The sequence below is a fragment of the Uranotaenia lowii genome, chromosome 1 (assembly GCF_029784155.1).
Source record: "Uranotaenia lowii strain MFRU-FL chromosome 1, ASM2978415v1, whole genome shotgun sequence".
Classification (NCBI taxonomy): domain Eukaryota; kingdom Metazoa; phylum Arthropoda; class Insecta; order Diptera; family Culicidae; genus Uranotaenia; species Uranotaenia lowii.
In genome coordinates this window covers 106,393,439-106,410,140 of record NC_073691.1, presented here as the reverse complement: position 1 = coordinate 106,410,140, position 16,702 = coordinate 106,393,439, and the positions used below count along the sequence as shown (strand labels likewise).

The window sequence follows — 16,702 nt, the reverse complement described above, 5'->3', positions numbered from 1 at the left end:
TTGTACAAATGTTGTGTAGTCTATGGCCCGCTTTATAGAATTAAAAGTTAATTTGATTTGATTTAACTCATATAAACAATTAGGAAAAAAGTAGTTTCGGATGTTTTATAAGTTTTTAATATTTCAGATGACTCAGAACCTTTATTTTAGGTTCCGAAATGAAAACTAGGAGAAGAGAAGGAACATTGTATATTTCAAAATTAATTTTCCATTTTTATGATTAAACACCTAAAATTACTTAAAATAAAATATAAATTATTAATTTCCTTTTAAATAATGTCCGCATTTTCTTTCTGAACTCTTGCAACGATTGATTCGGATAGACGTCTGAACATTCCTAAATGGATGGTTTTCATCTGTTCCCGTTCGAAAGATTTATCTGCGTACAAGCAGATTGAAAAGCAGTTGTCTGGCATTACGACTTAAAACGTCTGAAAGAGAAATAAAAACTTTTAACATCCAGTATAAATGAATAGGCGAACAAATATCAGTTTTTTCGGATTTTCTTAGGTAAATAACTCTCAAACCTCGTTATTTGTAGTTATCTTTAAACTATAGTATGGATAAGTTAACAGAATTAAAGTTGAAATGGAATATAAAGAAAATTATAAAAACGACCGGGCAGCAACCTGTTTCCATGCCTCTGATGCTCTTGAATGATTATCAGAAGGTAAGGAATTAAACATGAGAATATTTTCTTCCTCGACGAAGTTTGAAATTTTCCCATCCTATCAGAGACAATTTTCTCTTCGCAGACCAGTGATAAATTAGTTTAATATATAAATGAATAATTCTTACCTGAACTTTAAAATCCTGATGTCAAAAAATTTATCCAAATTGGCCTTATCATTTCATCAAGTTTATGGACCAAATGGTGGTCATCTGATGCAGAGCCTGGCTTGAGACGATACATACACTCGTAGGCGGTACCAAGCTCGGAACGTTGTTGCAGCAAAGTTTCGACCCCATCCTGTATCAATTCGGACTTCGAAATGACAATCAGCTGGACGTCCAATGTTAGTGCTAACTGAACGAGCAATAATCCGCAACCGCTAACAGTACTTGTGGGGTGTTGGCTTTGGAATTCAGACGATGACGTGTCGTATAGTGACTTGACCCGAATCTGTTAGCAGCAAGAATGATTTTTATTTATTGATACGTTACAATGTTGGCATTTTGGCTCCCATAATCAAATAAATGAGAGATCTTAAAGAAATATCTAGATTTTAAAATTAAGAATTGAAATAAAAACATTTTTGAACTTACCAGCCGGCTACCATTGAACATTTTATTGTTCGTTTTTGTCAGCAGTTTTCGGTCATCTTTCAGGGGCCACTTTTTAGTTAATAAGGTCATCGTACCGCGATTCACCCACCGCATGGAGCGGGTGCCGCAGGTAGAAATGAAGTTTCTTATACCGTATTTTTTTTCACCTGGAGGCAAACTAGAGGCAACCTAGGTTCGCTCTAACTGCTGTCATCGTGCTCATTTATTGCTCGAGAGGCAACCTAGGTTCGCTCGAAAAACGGACGGAGTCGCCCTGAGAAGAAAGTCAGTTTTGCGAGAAGTTCACCAATACTCTCAACGTTGTTGTCAAAACATTAAACAGCTGTTTTTGGCTGAAAGTAAAACAGTTGAAATAATGAACGGGAAAATGATTATTGCCGCGATTTTGAACCTCTCAGCCAAGCAAAATCGTACTATCTGCTGTCCAGTGCAATCCGGACACGAAAAAAGGCAATCCGGATGTGAAGAACCGAATGAAGAAATCTAGAAGGGAGAACAAATTGACAGCTGCATGTAAACATTGCGGTCGTTCTCACGCACACCTACGTATGGAATAACTCGAAACCCGAAAATCATTTTTTTATTCTGACAGTTCTAGATCCAAATCCGGAATCGAAAAAAAATACGCCATTAGCTTTGAAACCGAGCAGCAGGGCAATTAACAGCGTTAAACCCGTTCCTCCTCCGTTTTGATCACTTTCAGCCAGCAAATGTTCAATATATTTGGTGAAATCTTATCGACCAGGACTCGATCTTTTTTTAGCGTTCGCTGTAGTCCTCGTCCCCGGGCTTGAGCCGGTCACAGTTATCACCGCACGGTTTAATTTTAATGCGCCTCGCGTGACGTGATGATAGTCGAGTCACCAAAAGCTTCGTTCAATCGCTAGTAAAAATCGGTTTCAACTGGTTTCTGTCAACTGATAGATGTTCAACGAGCCAATGTTTTGGTCGAAACAAGTCGGGTCGTTGTTCAATGGAGCGAGTTGAAACTAGTCGAAACCAATCCAGCTCGGCAGCAGGATTAGTTTCGACTTGGTAGAAATCGGTCGAAGTCAATTGGAAAGAGACAGGTGATCAACTGTCAATCCATTTCTACTTGTTTCGACCCGTTTCGACTAGAGTTGATTGAACAGACATAAAGTCACTCTCACACTCATTTGGCGGAACACATCAAATTTGTAAAAATGACCCATTATAACGAACCGTCGTGATCTGTCAAAAAATGTGTCAATTTGTCGGTTCAATATTACACATGTTTTAAAACAGCCCGAGTACGCTTCAGGAAGTGTAGTTTTAGATGTTATAAAAACTTCAACTGCATGTTTTCATTTGGTAAATTGATGGTGACTCGTGGTAAGTTTCGGAATATGTATCAAAATATATATTTAATTTTTTTTTAAATATAAATGACCGTTGTTACAGATCCATCTGGGGCTGCAAAGGATGTGGAAAGTCGCTTGGCAGATCGAAGACGGTAATTCTAGTTGGCACTTCGCCATCGGTCGTATTGAAAAGTAAGTTTTTGCAAATATGAAAGGTTTCCGAATAACCGAATAATTTACATTCTTTCAGCATGTTGATTCCTCAAGAAAATGAACCAGGGTCACAAATCCTATAGGCATATTCTGAACTCAGAGGGAAGTATGGAAAAAGCAGCCAAATTTTTCCGACAATCATTTTTTCCAAAAAAGGATTGTAATGTTTTGTGAAATAAACTAGCAAATTTATTATTTGATTGTTTTCAGTTAATTTTTATTAAGTATTCCTTGCATATGCGATCTTTCTCACTACAAAAATCGGCTCACATCCCCACCGAGCGCAAGCGTTTGAAATAATGTGTAAATTTGACCCGACGACTTGACGTACAGCCTAAGTACCTTATAAAGGGTAAAGGGGCTTTACATGAAAAAGGAGTTAACCCAGTCTTTTCCGATAACGGATCAAAACTACACTATAAGGTGTTGCGCCAAATGGGTGTATTCCAGCAGTCGGTTTAGGTGAGGATTGTCACTTCGGATGAACTTTGTGAGTTCTTACCTTATTATCGTAGTCACCATGGGTGAGAATTGTCGCATTCGGGTGACGATTTTAGGTGAGAATTGTCGGTATGGATGTAGGTACCGACGAGGCAAAAATTTTAACAAAAATTCATGTCAAAAGAGATTTTAAATGATAAAAGGGATACGATAACCTTAGTACTGAACGAAAAAGCTTGTTTGATAAGTTTTCAACTTTATTAGAAGCATTTAAAATTGCAAAGTTAAAAAAGTGCAATCAAAAACGGATTCTGGGTTTTACAATTTGCAATCTGAATATTATTATGCAAATTCGATTGAATTTTATCCAAAATCTGAACCTGGAATGCTAATTGGAATCTGCAGCTAAGGCCTTGATTTTTGTATCAAAATTCCAACCTGAAAATTTTCTCGTTTAATGAAATTGATTATGATATAAACAATAACAGTTAATTGATTGCATTCAGCAAGTTCGTTAAAAAGTGTCCCCATAAAACCGACTTATGGACTTATGGTTAAGTTAATTAAACATGCAGACACATTGAATCATTTTACTTGTTCTTTATTTGTATCAGATTCGAATCATGTTCCATTAATTCGATATTATAGGGCACCATTTTCATATCCGATGTTCCAAGGTATCTTCTTCCGCCGTATAAAGAACGAAATGAACAAACAGACTGGTCGGAATAGTTAAAGACGAACCTGAACACCGATGATACGGCTGATTGTTTCCATGGTCAAAACGATAACCACTAAAATAACCTGTTTTTTCTCATTTCGGGAAACCTAAAATAGGTAGGTCCGACTTTTCCAGGAGAAAAAGCGCCGCCTGGAGGAGGAGGAGCTCCAGGAGCTGGAGCAGCTGCATCGTTCCCAAGAAACACGAAAGTTCTATCAGAAACTCAACGCATCCCGCAAAGGCTTCGTGCCGCAAGCCGAAATGTGCCGGGATAAGGACGGGGGTATCCTGACGGACAATCGTGAGGTGATCAAAAGGTGGAAGCAGCACTTCGATGAACACCTGAACGGCGCACATGCAGGACATCAAGACGGTGGGGGAAGGTACATCGCCGGCGTAGCCAACGACGAAGAGGAGCCACTCCCAACGATGAGTGAAGTTAAGGAAGCCATTCGCCAGCTGAATAGAAACAAGTCGGCTGGGAAGGATGGCATCGCAGCTGAACTCATCAAAATGGGCCCGGACAGGTTGGCCGATTGCCTACATCGGTTGATAATCCGGATCTGGGACATAGAACAGCTACCGGAGGAGTGGAAGGAGGGGGTAATATGCCCCATCTACAAGAAGGGCGACAAATTGGACTGTGAGAACTACCGAGCGATCACTGTCCTCAATGCCGCCTACAAAGTGTTGTCCCGAATCCTACTCCGCCGCCTAACGCCACAAGCAAACAGATTCGTGGGAAGTCATCAGGCCGGCTTCATGGAGGGACGGTCTACGACGGACCAGATATTCACATTGCGGCAAATCCTCCAAAAATGCCGTGAACACCAAGTCCCTACGCATCATCTATTCATCGACTTCAAAGCCGCATACGACACGATCGACCGTAACGAGCTATGGAAAATCATGGACGAGAACGGCTTTTCCGGGAAGCTGATCAGACTGATCAAGGCGACGATGGATGGAACGCAGTGCTGTGTGCGGATTTCGGGTGAATTGTCGAGTTCATTCGAATCGCGCAGGGGGCTTCGACAAGGTGATGGTCTATCCTGCATGATGTTCAACGTGGCGCTAGAAGGTGTTATTCGACGAGCGGTGGGCGAAATGCGGGGCACGATTTTCAACAGATCCAGTCAACTTATCTGCTTTGCCGATGACATAGTCGGCAGATCATCTGCGGCGGTGGAGGAGATCTACCGCAAACTGAAACGCGAAGCAGGAAGGATTGGGTTGATGATTAATACGTCCAAGACGAAGTACATGCTGGCCTGCGGATCCGAGACCGACCGAACCCGCTTGTCCAGTAATAACAAGGTCACGATCGACGGCGACGAGCTGGAGATAGTCGAAGACTTTGTCTATCTCGGCTCACTGGTGACCGCAGACAATGACACCAGCCGTGAGATCCGGAGACGAATTATCAGCGGAAGTCGTGCCTACTATGGACTCCACAAGCAACTGCGGTCGAGAAGACTTAGCCCTCGCACCAAGTGTAACCTGTATATGACGCTCATTAGACCGGTTGTTCTCTACGGGCACGAGACATGGATATTGCTCGAGGAGGACCTGCGTACACTCGGAGTATTCGAGCGACGAGTGTTAAGAACCATCTTTGGCGGCGTACAGGAGAACGGAGTGTGGAGGCGAAGGATGAACCACGAGCTCGCGCGCCTCTACGGCGAACCCAGTATCCAGAAGGTGGTGAAGGCTGGCCGGATACGCTGGGCGGGACATGTTGCGAGAATGCCGGACGACTGTCCTGCAAAACAGGTGTTCGCTACGAATCCGGTAGGAACAAGACGAGCGGGGGCGCAACGAGCGAGGTGGTTAGACCAAGTGGAGCGTGATCTGGCGAATGTGGGGTGCCCGAGGAATTGGAGAACGGTTGCTATGAACCGAGTGAATTTTAGGAATTATGTTCGTCAAGTTATGTCGTGAGACGGAATACTATGTAAATAAAATAAAAATAGGTAGACAGAAATTAGAAATGGTGAGATTAAAAGAAGCAACTTATTTTTCCAACCTGAAATAACTGCTGAGGTTGTCGCAGATTCGGAAGCCTTTTTGCGCACCGGTTTGTGAGACAGCAGTCGCCCCTGCATGCTGTTCCAAGTTTTTGTTGCTCCAGTTTGATGCTGTTTCTGAAATCCGGGCTGGGCTGTAATTTCCACTTTTGTAGCCACATTTGTCCTTTTTTCCACTTGATCAGCTTGCTAACACCGTACAATCCGATAATTGTCCAGGACGGGGCACAATTTTCACTCGTTTATTTTAAATTCAATTTTCAAAACCCGAATCGCGAACACCGGCACAACACAATCAGAGCAAATTTCGCCATTTTTCTAGATGGGTTCATCCAGTCACTCAGCTCGGAATGAGTATCTGTCACTTGCTGTCACCTCACTTAAACCGACTGTCGGAATAAGGTGACAAGAGTCGAGTGACGGTGGGGTGACTCGCCAACTGTCACGTCACTCGCGGCGCAGAATAAGGGCCAGTATTTATCGCGGCAAGAGAAAAAATTAAATATTGATGCTAGTTAAACCAAATATATTTATATTAAAACGCTTTAGATACACTCTAAATTTATTTTACAAAGACCGCAAAAAATATGTATGATAAAATCAAAAGTTTAATCTATTATATTTATAGTTTAATGCCTTATATCAATTATACAATTGTATTTTAACCTATCATAGCTAAAATTGAATCAATTATACCATTACAGTTGAATCAATTATACCATTATAATTGAATCTATTATATCGAAAGTTGGTTGCGTAATGTCAATCATCCGTTTGTAGTTCAATCTATTATATTTATATTTGAATGCCTAAAAATCAACTACATTTTGATGATTGATATAATTAGCTGATATAATTGAAACAACAGTCGTCTTTTTTCTCCACATGCAGTTGAATCTATTGTATTTATAGTTGAATGCATAAAATAGATCATACAGTAGAATGCATTATATTGATAGTTGATTGCGTAAGGACACCCAACAAACATTTTTTGCTGAAAAAAGGCTGAAAAAATATCTTGGTTACTTTTTAAATCAGCAATCTGGCTGAAAGAAGGCCAGCAAAATTCACAAAGAAGCGTGCTTTCAGCCCTTAATAATCTGGATTTGGAGAAATTATCCAGCCAACGTCATCAAACGTCAATTGACAGTGTGATCGAAAAAAAAAATTAAAAAATAAAATGATCGATGTCTGCCCGATTGGCACTCACTTTTCCCCTCTATGTTTTTTGTTTTGTTTTTAACCTGTCCCGAACTTTTAACCTCCGGCTTACTAGTCGCAAGCCGCAGTACGCAGAACCAACCATGAAGTCTTCGGTGCGACGAAAATTTGTCGTTCTTAAACGACCAAAATGCCACTCTGCGGAAAGGAAATGTTTAATGTTGGAATGGTCTTTTTTCATCTATTCGAATCGAGCATGAAATCCTCCCAGTAAACCATTCTACTTTTTAACAATTAAGGTAGTGAGAAATTATGAAAATGGTTTTCATAAGAAAAACAAAAATAATTTCAGGTCAAAAAATCCACCATCATGCATTGCAGTTTTACCACAGTTCATATCAGTCTGTCAAATTTCAAAGGTAGCAGGAATGGTTGAACAAAGGCTGAAAAAATGATACGTAAACTACTCTTCAACTTCTCCCATTAGCTGCACTAAAACTTTTTTTCACGCTGAAACAACACTTACCCGAGCAGACTTTTATGGCAAAATTATACCTTATTTTGCTATCATGCCTTGAAAGTAAAATGAGGTATCGTTTTGCCCGAATAAAGGTGGTACAATGCCAAAATTTGGGTCTCACTTTTCATATATGGATACCTCAATCATGTCAAGTGTAGGTTTCACTGAAACCTTAATGATACCTTGTTTAGCCAACGTTTAAAACAGGTTTTGAGGGCATAATGATGCCACTTTGAGGTATACTTTACTGCCAAAATTTGGCATCGTTGTGATATCAAATCCTGTATTAAAACGCTGCCAAACGAGGCATCATCAAGCTTTCATTGAAACCAAAATTTGGCACCATTGTGCCATCTTGTAATTGAAAACGACACACAAATTTAGTTATTGTATCACCTTTATTCAGGCGATACCGATGGTTTTATTTTTCCATAAAAGTCTGTCCAGGACATATGATGAAAATCGCCTTTAATTATGCAACGAAAAAGAAGTAGATTAAGGTTCTAAAAAATAATGAAAATTAAAAAGCTAAAAGGTATATTTTGGCGTTTTAATTTGCGTTACCTATCTGAAACATGAATATTATTATATCTACTAATTTTGTTGCATAATTAAAGGCGATTCTCTATGCATATTAATTCAGCTGCATATTTTATTTCTTATTCGAATATGTGGAAAAAAACATAAACTGAGAATCAGTAAAACATTTAATTTCACATTCTCATAATTTATTAAATAAATTATCGAAAGAAAATATGAATTAACTACGTGTTTGATAGGTATTTGAATTTAATGTATGAATAATTCTCAATAATGCATCAAAGTTTAGTTTGAAAGCAGATTACCTTGCTATATTTAAGAATAAATCCTTTACAAGTAGACGAGGTAAAAATGTGAGGGTAAGTCCAATTTTGGAAACAAATAAAATTAAAATGCCACTTCGTGATATTCTTCCTATATAGGCTTTTGAAATGCACATTTAGACGTTATACAAGTGATGAGAGATGATCGATGTAGTAGAATTAAACATGGAAACTGAGGAAGAATGCAATACTATAATCGCCTTTACTTATGCAACTCAGATAACATTTACCCAATGTTTCTTGTTTTGTGAATGCATTATACAATTTTTTTGTATCTTTTTCAAAGCTTTTACCGAATAGTTCATTGGATATAGTTTTTATCCCCTATTTTGTAGTTTTGGTTATGATACATTGGTCAGATTTGCCTAAAAATCATCTTCTTATTTCTAACTATTCCAAATTCAAAAAGCCAGATACTGAATATTTACAAAAAAGTTTATCTGAGCTGTACAAATTTATTATTAACAATAACATGAAATTTATAGACAGTTTTAAGAGCCAATCTGTGTGTGTGTGTGTGTGTGTGTGAATGGGCCTCCAGCCCAGCTTAAAATAATAAGTCATAGCCATTTCACTTGTTCAGACAGGTTTTAGCTCAAGCTCGTTTCAATGCCTTCTTCCCGGCAAAACCGCTCATCTTATGAGACAAAATATTATTTGTCAGTTTCTTGTAGACTGGAAAGCGCTGTGCAAAATAAGGATAAGAATAACTATGCAGAATACACAGAGAACCAAGTTCATTACCGAACCAAGTTTAAGGTTGTCGTTGAGTAATTCGGTTCCAGGTTCGTCGATGTTGTGATTTCGGTTGTTCCTTTTAACTTAAAAATCTTCACGATTAAGCCGAACCGCTCATTTCTTAAACGTTCTGTTGTTTGATCCACTAGTCGCTCGGAGAATGGCTTTCTATTCCTACCAAACCCTTCTAGTTCAGTGAGGCACCGATTCTTGTAGCTGTTGAGATATGTAAAAAAAAACAAGCATTATTCATTGTGAAACATAGGAAAGGAGAACATACATTTAAACTAATTCAATTTTGAAACCGTGGCAGATGCTACCAACTTACCTCATAACATCGAAATCGAATGGGGCCACAGGCATTACTCTCTGGCGACGGATCCGATCGACTCGGAAGCCAGCGTTTGATGGCAGTTTTCTCTTGGCACAGTCTATCACATGCCTACAGGAAATGTCCGGATCTAAAAATGAAGGCTAACTCTCAGTTAGAGAAAGTTATTCTACCAATTGCGAAAATTTACAAGTTAGTACTTACCTTAAAAATATACAATTTTTCTGCTCCTTGGTAATGATCATCGCATGCAGCAGGCTCAGTCGGTGGTTCCGGAACAGGGAGTAATCGTGTCTCCTCTGCACCACTCATTGCTGGGGAAGGAATGTGGCTCAGTCAGTCGGTTTCCTTCGTGAATCAACACTTTGGTCATAACAAGGCGCATCCGCTTGCCTATTTTTGTCTCCAGAAGCATCATCACTGGTTCGAGGCAGTTGAATCGATAAAGCCATCGGAGGAGGAAATGCGCAACATGGTTCATCTTTGTCTGGAACTTGCACGCAGCTGCGTTCTAGCAGCCACCGTTGCCGTAATCGGAGCAGCAACCTTCCGTCTACATCACCAAAGTTTAAACGAAACACAATCGACAAAATACCGACCAAATTCACAAACCGAACCAAAACAAGACAACGGCAGAACAAAACAAAACTGATGTTTTGACGTTTCTCTTCTTCTGCCAAACTGGGTTGCCAGTACACTTTTATTTTGTAACAAGGAATTAAGAACTGGTACAACTAAAACCTGAGATCATTCAAAAATGTGTATGTAGATATATATGTAATAATGTTTTGGATAGAAAGTTTTGCTATTTACATCCTTTAATTTATACTATGCTCATGAAATTTCGTGACAGATCCCGGATAATGGGAACGTTTTCGCATTTTGATTCCATGGAGAAAGACGTTGGAGAAAGACGTTATAAATTTTTTTCTCCATTTGCAGAAAATGACCATAATATTATAAAACTTCACTAAAATATACTTCAGATCTATTTTTAAAAAAGGAACAAATTGCTTTAAAAAAAACCTTAAGGATGATGAAACTTTGGATTAACACATGCAACGGTGGCTATATATTTTTCCAAGTTAAACGAACAAAACCTTGAGTTATAATTTGATTTTTTTTTCTATACAATGAATTGTATTTTGCAGACAACAATTTTGCGAGTTATCATTTGATTTTTTCTATACAATAAATTATATTTTTCAGACATCAAATTTAGTTTTCTCTTCACTATATAAACACCTCAGTTTATTTTATTTGTTAGTTTATTTAAGTTAATATCGATTAAAATCTATAATCCTCAATAGTTTTTTTTTTCTTTGTATTCGGCATACATCGAATAGGAAATAATTAAATAACATAACAAACGTTATATTATAATTGAAACGTTTTTTTTTTATTTAAAATAGTTAAGTAAAAGTTCTTTTAGTTTTACTTGTGTTTTTTTGTACCGACTCTACACTGAACCAAATCTGGAAATAAAATTCACTGGGTCATTTCATTAATTTTCAATGTTAATCGCTCAGATACAAAGTAATGATTTATCCAGTACAAGTTATTGGAAAATCCAATAAATTCTACAAGTGTATTTTGTTGATGGAAAACGTACTAAAAAGTATAGGAAAATCTAATGAATACCATGAGCCTAATAATCGTTATCAAATTTATTGGAAAATCCATTAATTTTCACATGTTTATTTATAAATAGAATTCATATTTTGCATATCTAATAAATTTATTAACGATTCGAACCGACTCGATCGATTTGTAAGTTCTTTACTAGCAAGCTCACAAGTTTTTTTGGAAAACATAAATTGGTGCATCCATCATCAGCAACAGCTAGAGCGCCATATAAACTCAAGCGCTCGTGATGAATTTTAAACCGTGTTTATTTGTCCTGCCAAACAATCGCATCGGGGCTGACAACAACGCAAGCAATGAAGGTAAGTAAAAAAAACGGGTTTTTGAAGGCAAAAACATAATTTATCTCTACCCTCCGTTCAGCTCGACAAAGCAAAGAATTATTTTTGACACCATCCTGCCGTACAAACTCCGGAGCCGTTCCAGCGCCAAACAAATTAAACACTGGGCCGGAACAACCAGCACCTCTTCTCAGCGGAACAGCAGCGGAAGTAAGTCTGGCGATAGAAAATAATCACTCGTCTAGTTCCGGATCCACGATTGCGGCTAGAAACACCAGCAAACCAACCGGAATCAGTGGATTAAATAAGGAAATATACTCTGAAAAAAGTGGATCCAAACACTCCCGGCATGCTGTTGGATCCGGACGCGTGGAAACCGCCCAAAGAAATTCTGTGGCTGAAACGGTTCAAACTGCAAGCAAGCGAAAAAGGCAAGTGAAAAAAGTACTTCAGTATTTTGTTTAGCAAAAATTAGAATTTTTCTTTCCTCCTCCCCTAAACTAGCTTGACAAAGTACCAAGCAAATGAAAAAACTCCACCATACATCCTGACAAACATCGCTGCAGGTTTAGCGCCAAACGAGATGAACACTGAGCCGGAATCAGCATCACATCAACAGCAACAGCAGAATAACTTTGCCACAAGGAGTCAGTTGTTCTTCTCATGCGTGGAAGTGGCTCAGTCAGCGATCACAATGGAACAGTGTGGATATGATGGTGACTCCCTCGTTCCATTAGTGATGGATCCGGAAGCCGAGTCTAGTGCTGTTTTCTTCATGAAGTACCGAAGCGTGTGTGCTTGCGCCCTCAATGATTTTGGCTACTGCGACCCATTGCTGGATTTTCTGATCCAGACTGTTAAAAACTACGGCCTCCTGGAAGGGCTTACCCAAGAAATATGCCAACTATGAGGAAACTCATTTTACGATTTTCTGGGACAAGCTCACGGACCCAATTGATGTGCTTCCTCCAGCGTATCACCCAATCAGTAAGTTAGCAATTAGCAACTACATATGTATACTTAATCAATCAAACTAAATTGATTTTTTTCATTAATTAGGCAGCCAGCTACAAACCTGTAGTGATATTCAAAGTTCATCGCTCCAGTAGATTGCGGCTCAAACGGATGTTTTTGATGTATCCCAAGAATTTTACTACGGTACAGAACTCAACGCCAACTCAAGTTCAGATTCGACATCATTTGACAAAAAGGTCAGGCTCCAGCATGGTACATGGCAAGCGTAAATGATAAGTGCAGGTGAGCCGTCTTTTATAATTTCCTTTTAAATTAAATTTGTTCAAGAAACCTCAAAATACCTTGAAAAAACGTGTTCAAATGATGATATGCGTCCAATTTAAGTTTATTGAAATCTTTGTGCTTTACAAATTCAACGATTCGAGAAAAAAAGTATGTTGTTCAATTTGAGAATTTTTTGTCCAGTTTCCTGGACTGTTTGGTTGATTGTTTTTTAACGAATTAGGTATACACGTTTGTTGAAATTCGAATGTTTGAATGAAAAGTTCAAATATTTTATTGGTTAGGTATGTAGTTTCATGACAGCAAATAACTCGTAACTCCTTGCTCAATAATCATCATCATATTCTCACGTGAACTTTCATTACGTGGAATGAAACAAAATGTAAAAAACAGTTATATTACCAAAAAATACTAAAACTTACATAAAGTAGTCGCAATTTCTTTTCATTTAGAATATTTTTAGCCTGAAAATGTGAAATACAAATTTAAAAGTTATTTTGATAACTTTTGCAGCAGTTTTCTGTGATTTCTTGAAATGTGTCATACGACGTAATGGAAGCTCATGCGAGATATATTGGATTTCATTTGTTTTCGCACATAATCGGCACAAGATGTTCATACAAATGTTTGTTTTATTGAATGAATTATGACTGATCTATTTATTCTCAATTTGTTTTCAGATAACAATCGTAAGGTGCTGAAAATATGCGGACACGATAAGGAGCCACACCTCTCATACTTAAAAAGCTTGCTAATCATATACGCATAACATAAGAAAAAAGGTCGATTTATAGATTCACATAGATAGATAATAAATTATTATAAAGCTTCAATCTCAGATTTTTCATTTTTCATAACAAATCAATTTAAAATCGAAAAAAGAGTTTAATACATTCATTTCATTGTCTAGAATCATCCTTTGTATCAAATTACGATTAAATTACTTTCGCTGGAAATTCCAATAAAATTTATCAGAACGCTAAACTATACGCGCAAAATTTTGCGCTCACTAATAAAAAGTATTGGATTTTCTAGTAGTGCAAAAATACTAGAATTCCCAATACTGTTTATAGCCCGATTTTGCTCAGTGTAGAGAGAGCAATAACAGTCGCAGCGACTCAACTGTCAGAAAGAGTTAAATATAAGAAAGAAGGTTTATACAGGTTTACCTTAATGATGCCTGTTGTTGCGATCACCAAATTATCAACACTAAATATGCGCGCACTATGCTGGTAACAAACAGATGTGTTGTTTGTGTTCAGTTCGGTCTTATTTTGAACACCTAATTTTATCTTATTTTACATCACAGAAAATTTAATACCAAATAATGCTATCATTTTTAAATTCCACTAATCTGCGTTATTATGATTGAAACCTTAAAGATACCTCGTTTTGTTATCTTGTAAAATACGAAACCAAATAGTGCTATCATGTTGGTATCAATGTCTTATTTAGGTATTAATTTGGCATCATACTTCGACATATTGATGCTTCTATGAAACCACATTTTGCCATCAGGGAAAATGCGATACTTAATTATGCTATCATTTTGGCATTGATAGCTTATTTTGGTAACTGTTTGCTTTCGATTCAGGCATCAAAGTCTGCTCGGGTTCAGTTTACCTTTATTCAGCCAGCAAGCTGAAACAGCAATCACGCTTTACCTCAGCTTTTGTTCAGCGAGTTGGCGTTTTTAATCAGCCAAAATGTTTGTTGGGCAATTAGAAGTTTGCAGTTGAATCTATTTTATAAGTAGTTGAATGCGAAAAAATCAACTGCATTCCGATTATTGGTATAAAAAGCTGAAATAATTGGAACAACTGTCGTCTTTTTTCTCCGTGTTTAGAATTTGGCCGATATAACTGGTTCAGAATTGGAAAAAGTTATCGACTGTACTGGAGGAATGGAAAGTTCCGCTTTTGTAAACAACACTATCTCTAAAAATTTGACCATTGATGGTGATTCAGCTCAAATGGCCGTAAACGATGGATCACAGGCAGCTTTCCATCGAGATCTCAAATGTCGAAACTCATATTGTTTTTCCTCGGGCGGTTGAAGCAGATTCAAAATATATCATCATGATCAGAAGAAATTGCAACGTTCCGGGAGTTGACGAAGGTTTTGCGACGAAATTAACGCTTTGGAAACCAAAGAGGAATATACAGCATATAGGTATATAATTTTTAACATAATTTATTGTTACATCCAAATAATTGATTCTAGAACATAACCGAATTTATTCTAATTCATATTTCTAAGCGTTGGGAACCAAAACAATTAAACATGAAAGTACCGAATTAAGAATTTAAAAATGTCTCATTCCCATCTATAATATGTCTGTCGTCCAGGACGCAATTCACTGAGGTGGGGGGGGGGGACAAGTATTGCTTTTATTACCACCATTTATGTTACATGTATTTGATCATAAATAATGTTCCTAATAATTATACAAAAAGTTGAAAACATTAAAAATTGTCTCATGTACACTCAATTATGAATGTTTGTTTGTTGTGCTTGAAATTGAATAATAACATTTTCATTCATTCAACAGGTAAAATACGTTAACTACGGGGAATATGTCTTCGAGAGCCAAATTCGACGAGCTGCTTCCTCTTTATCAACCGGATAAGGATGCGCCAAAATTACCCCTGTCTGGAGCTATCCGATGTGCATAGCATAAGGTGTAAACACCGGGAGGATCGAGATGCTGTTATTCCTTTCTGCATAAGCTGTCGCAAGACGCCGGCTGCGTGCTTTTTATTGATACGTAAATATTTGCAATGCAATTCTGATGAAAACAACTCATTTGTTTTTTTTTTTTATATTTTAGTGGCGCTACTGCATCCGATAAGATAACCTGGGAAAGCTGAGTGTTCAGCTAAAAGAACGGCACCGGAGAATATTTTCTTTATCGGGACACGGTCCGAGGTCGCGGTGTCGTCGGCGCCTTTGCTGAACCTGGTCTTCTTGATTTCGATCACAGCTCGCACATTAGCTTGCAGGCACCGTATGATCACAAGTGGAGCACCTTCCGGATGGAACGACGCGGAGATGGTCATATCAAGGGAGAAAACCTGAGGGACAATCCTTAAGACGACAGGTCCGGAACCGGAACCGGAGGAATTACGAAAACTCTTAACGCGTGTATTTTCTACTTCTAAAAATTACAAAGGTTGGGGACGAAGTGAAAAAATAAAAAGGATGACGCAATCTCTCCAACGATGCATCAAGTGCTGCCAGTTCATCTTCTTCTGTTGCGGTGTCGAGGGGCAGATCACTACACTCAACACTCCTCCTTGATCTCCACTCGCGCCGCACCTTGTACACTCCTAGCCGCTAACTAGCCCCATCATCTCGGAAAATTTGGCGATCTTATTTGCTCCAAGAGGCTTAGTCAACGAATCAGCCAGCATGTCTTCAGTGCATAGATATTGCAAACGGATCACTCCTTTGGCACATAAATCTTTTACGAAAGCCTCTTTTGTTTCGATGTGCTTCGACCGCTTGTTGACTCGCTCCGACCGGACGAACGCAATGCACGATTGATTATCTTCGTACAAGGTTGTCGGCTGTTTCTGCGAAATGCCAAGATCCGTAAGTAGACGTCTTAGCCACACGGTCTCCTGTGCAGCTTCGCTGAGTGAGACATATTCCGATTCCATAGACGATAGAGCGACGATGCTCTGCTGCCGGCTTCTCCAAGATATGGCCGCTCCTCCCATCATGAACACGAAACCGGAGGTGGACTTCCGTGATGCATGATTGCCAGCCCAGTCCGCATCGGAATACCCAGTGAGAACGAGTGGGCTTCCATCGAACACTAGCTTCCGGTCGATGGTTCCTCGTAAATAACGGATTACCCTTTTTGCGGCTACCCAGTCTGCCTCGGTAGGATG

General features: G+C 38.6%; 3 protein-coding genes and 1 long non-coding RNA gene across 7 annotated transcripts in view; 2 read left to right on the top strand and 2 right to left on the bottom strand.

The window, feature by feature from the left end:
* LOC129754766 (probable ATP-dependent RNA helicase DDX46) overlaps nucleotides 1–16,702 on the top strand; it is a 93,687-nt gene that overhangs the window by 65,027 nt on the left and 11,958 nt on the right. The window contains exons 2-3 of the mRNA XM_055750991.1: nucleotides 15,358–15,573; nucleotides 15,637–16,694. The gene's annotated coding sequence lies outside the window, so the exon portion shown is untranslated. The remainder of the gene's footprint in view (nucleotides 1–15,357; nucleotides 15,574–15,636; nucleotides 16,695–16,702) is intronic.
* Nucleotides 217–2,057, bottom strand: LOC129754810 (uncharacterized). 3 transcript variants are annotated; one of them, XR_008739096.1, is made up of 5 exons: nucleotides 1,834–2,057; nucleotides 1,679–1,770; nucleotides 1,267–1,619; nucleotides 799–1,123; nucleotides 217–431 (listed from the first exon to the last, which is right to left on the bottom strand). It is a non-coding gene; the product is annotated as an uncharacterized LOC129754810 (long non-coding RNA). The 3 variants fall into 3 exon arrangements; XR_008739102.1 differs by having other exon boundaries at nucleotides 799–1,206; nucleotides 1,267–1,770; XR_008739095.1 differs by having other exon boundaries at nucleotides 1,267–1,770.
* LOC129754791 (uncharacterized) lies at nucleotides 9,019–10,226 on the bottom strand. 2 transcript variants are annotated; one of them, XM_055751034.1, is made up of 4 exons: nucleotides 9,829–10,226; nucleotides 9,622–9,767; nucleotides 9,300–9,509; nucleotides 9,019–9,240 (listed from the first exon to the last, which is right to left on the bottom strand). In XM_055751034.1, the coding sequence occupies exons 1-4, from the start codon at nucleotides 9,934–9,936 to the stop codon at nucleotides 9,216–9,218; spliced, it is 489 nt and encodes a 162-aa protein (XP_055607009.1). In that variant the 5' UTR covers nucleotides 9,937–10,226; the 3' UTR covers nucleotides 9,019–9,215. The 2 variants fall into 2 exon arrangements, 1 of the variants encoding a protein (XP_055607009.1); XR_008739094.1 differs by having other exon boundaries at nucleotides 9,019–9,509; nucleotides 9,622–9,754.
* LOC129754782 (uncharacterized) lies at nucleotides 11,460–13,593 on the top strand. Its single transcript, XM_055751022.1, has 5 exons — nucleotides 11,460–11,570; nucleotides 11,632–11,980; nucleotides 12,054–12,536; nucleotides 12,609–12,806; nucleotides 13,487–13,593. Exons 1-3 carry the CDS (start codon nucleotides 11,498–11,500, stop codon nucleotides 12,457–12,459), a joined length of 828 nt encoding a protein of 275 aa, XP_055606997.1. The 5' UTR covers nucleotides 11,460–11,497; the 3' UTR covers nucleotides 12,460–12,536; nucleotides 12,609–12,806; nucleotides 13,487–13,593.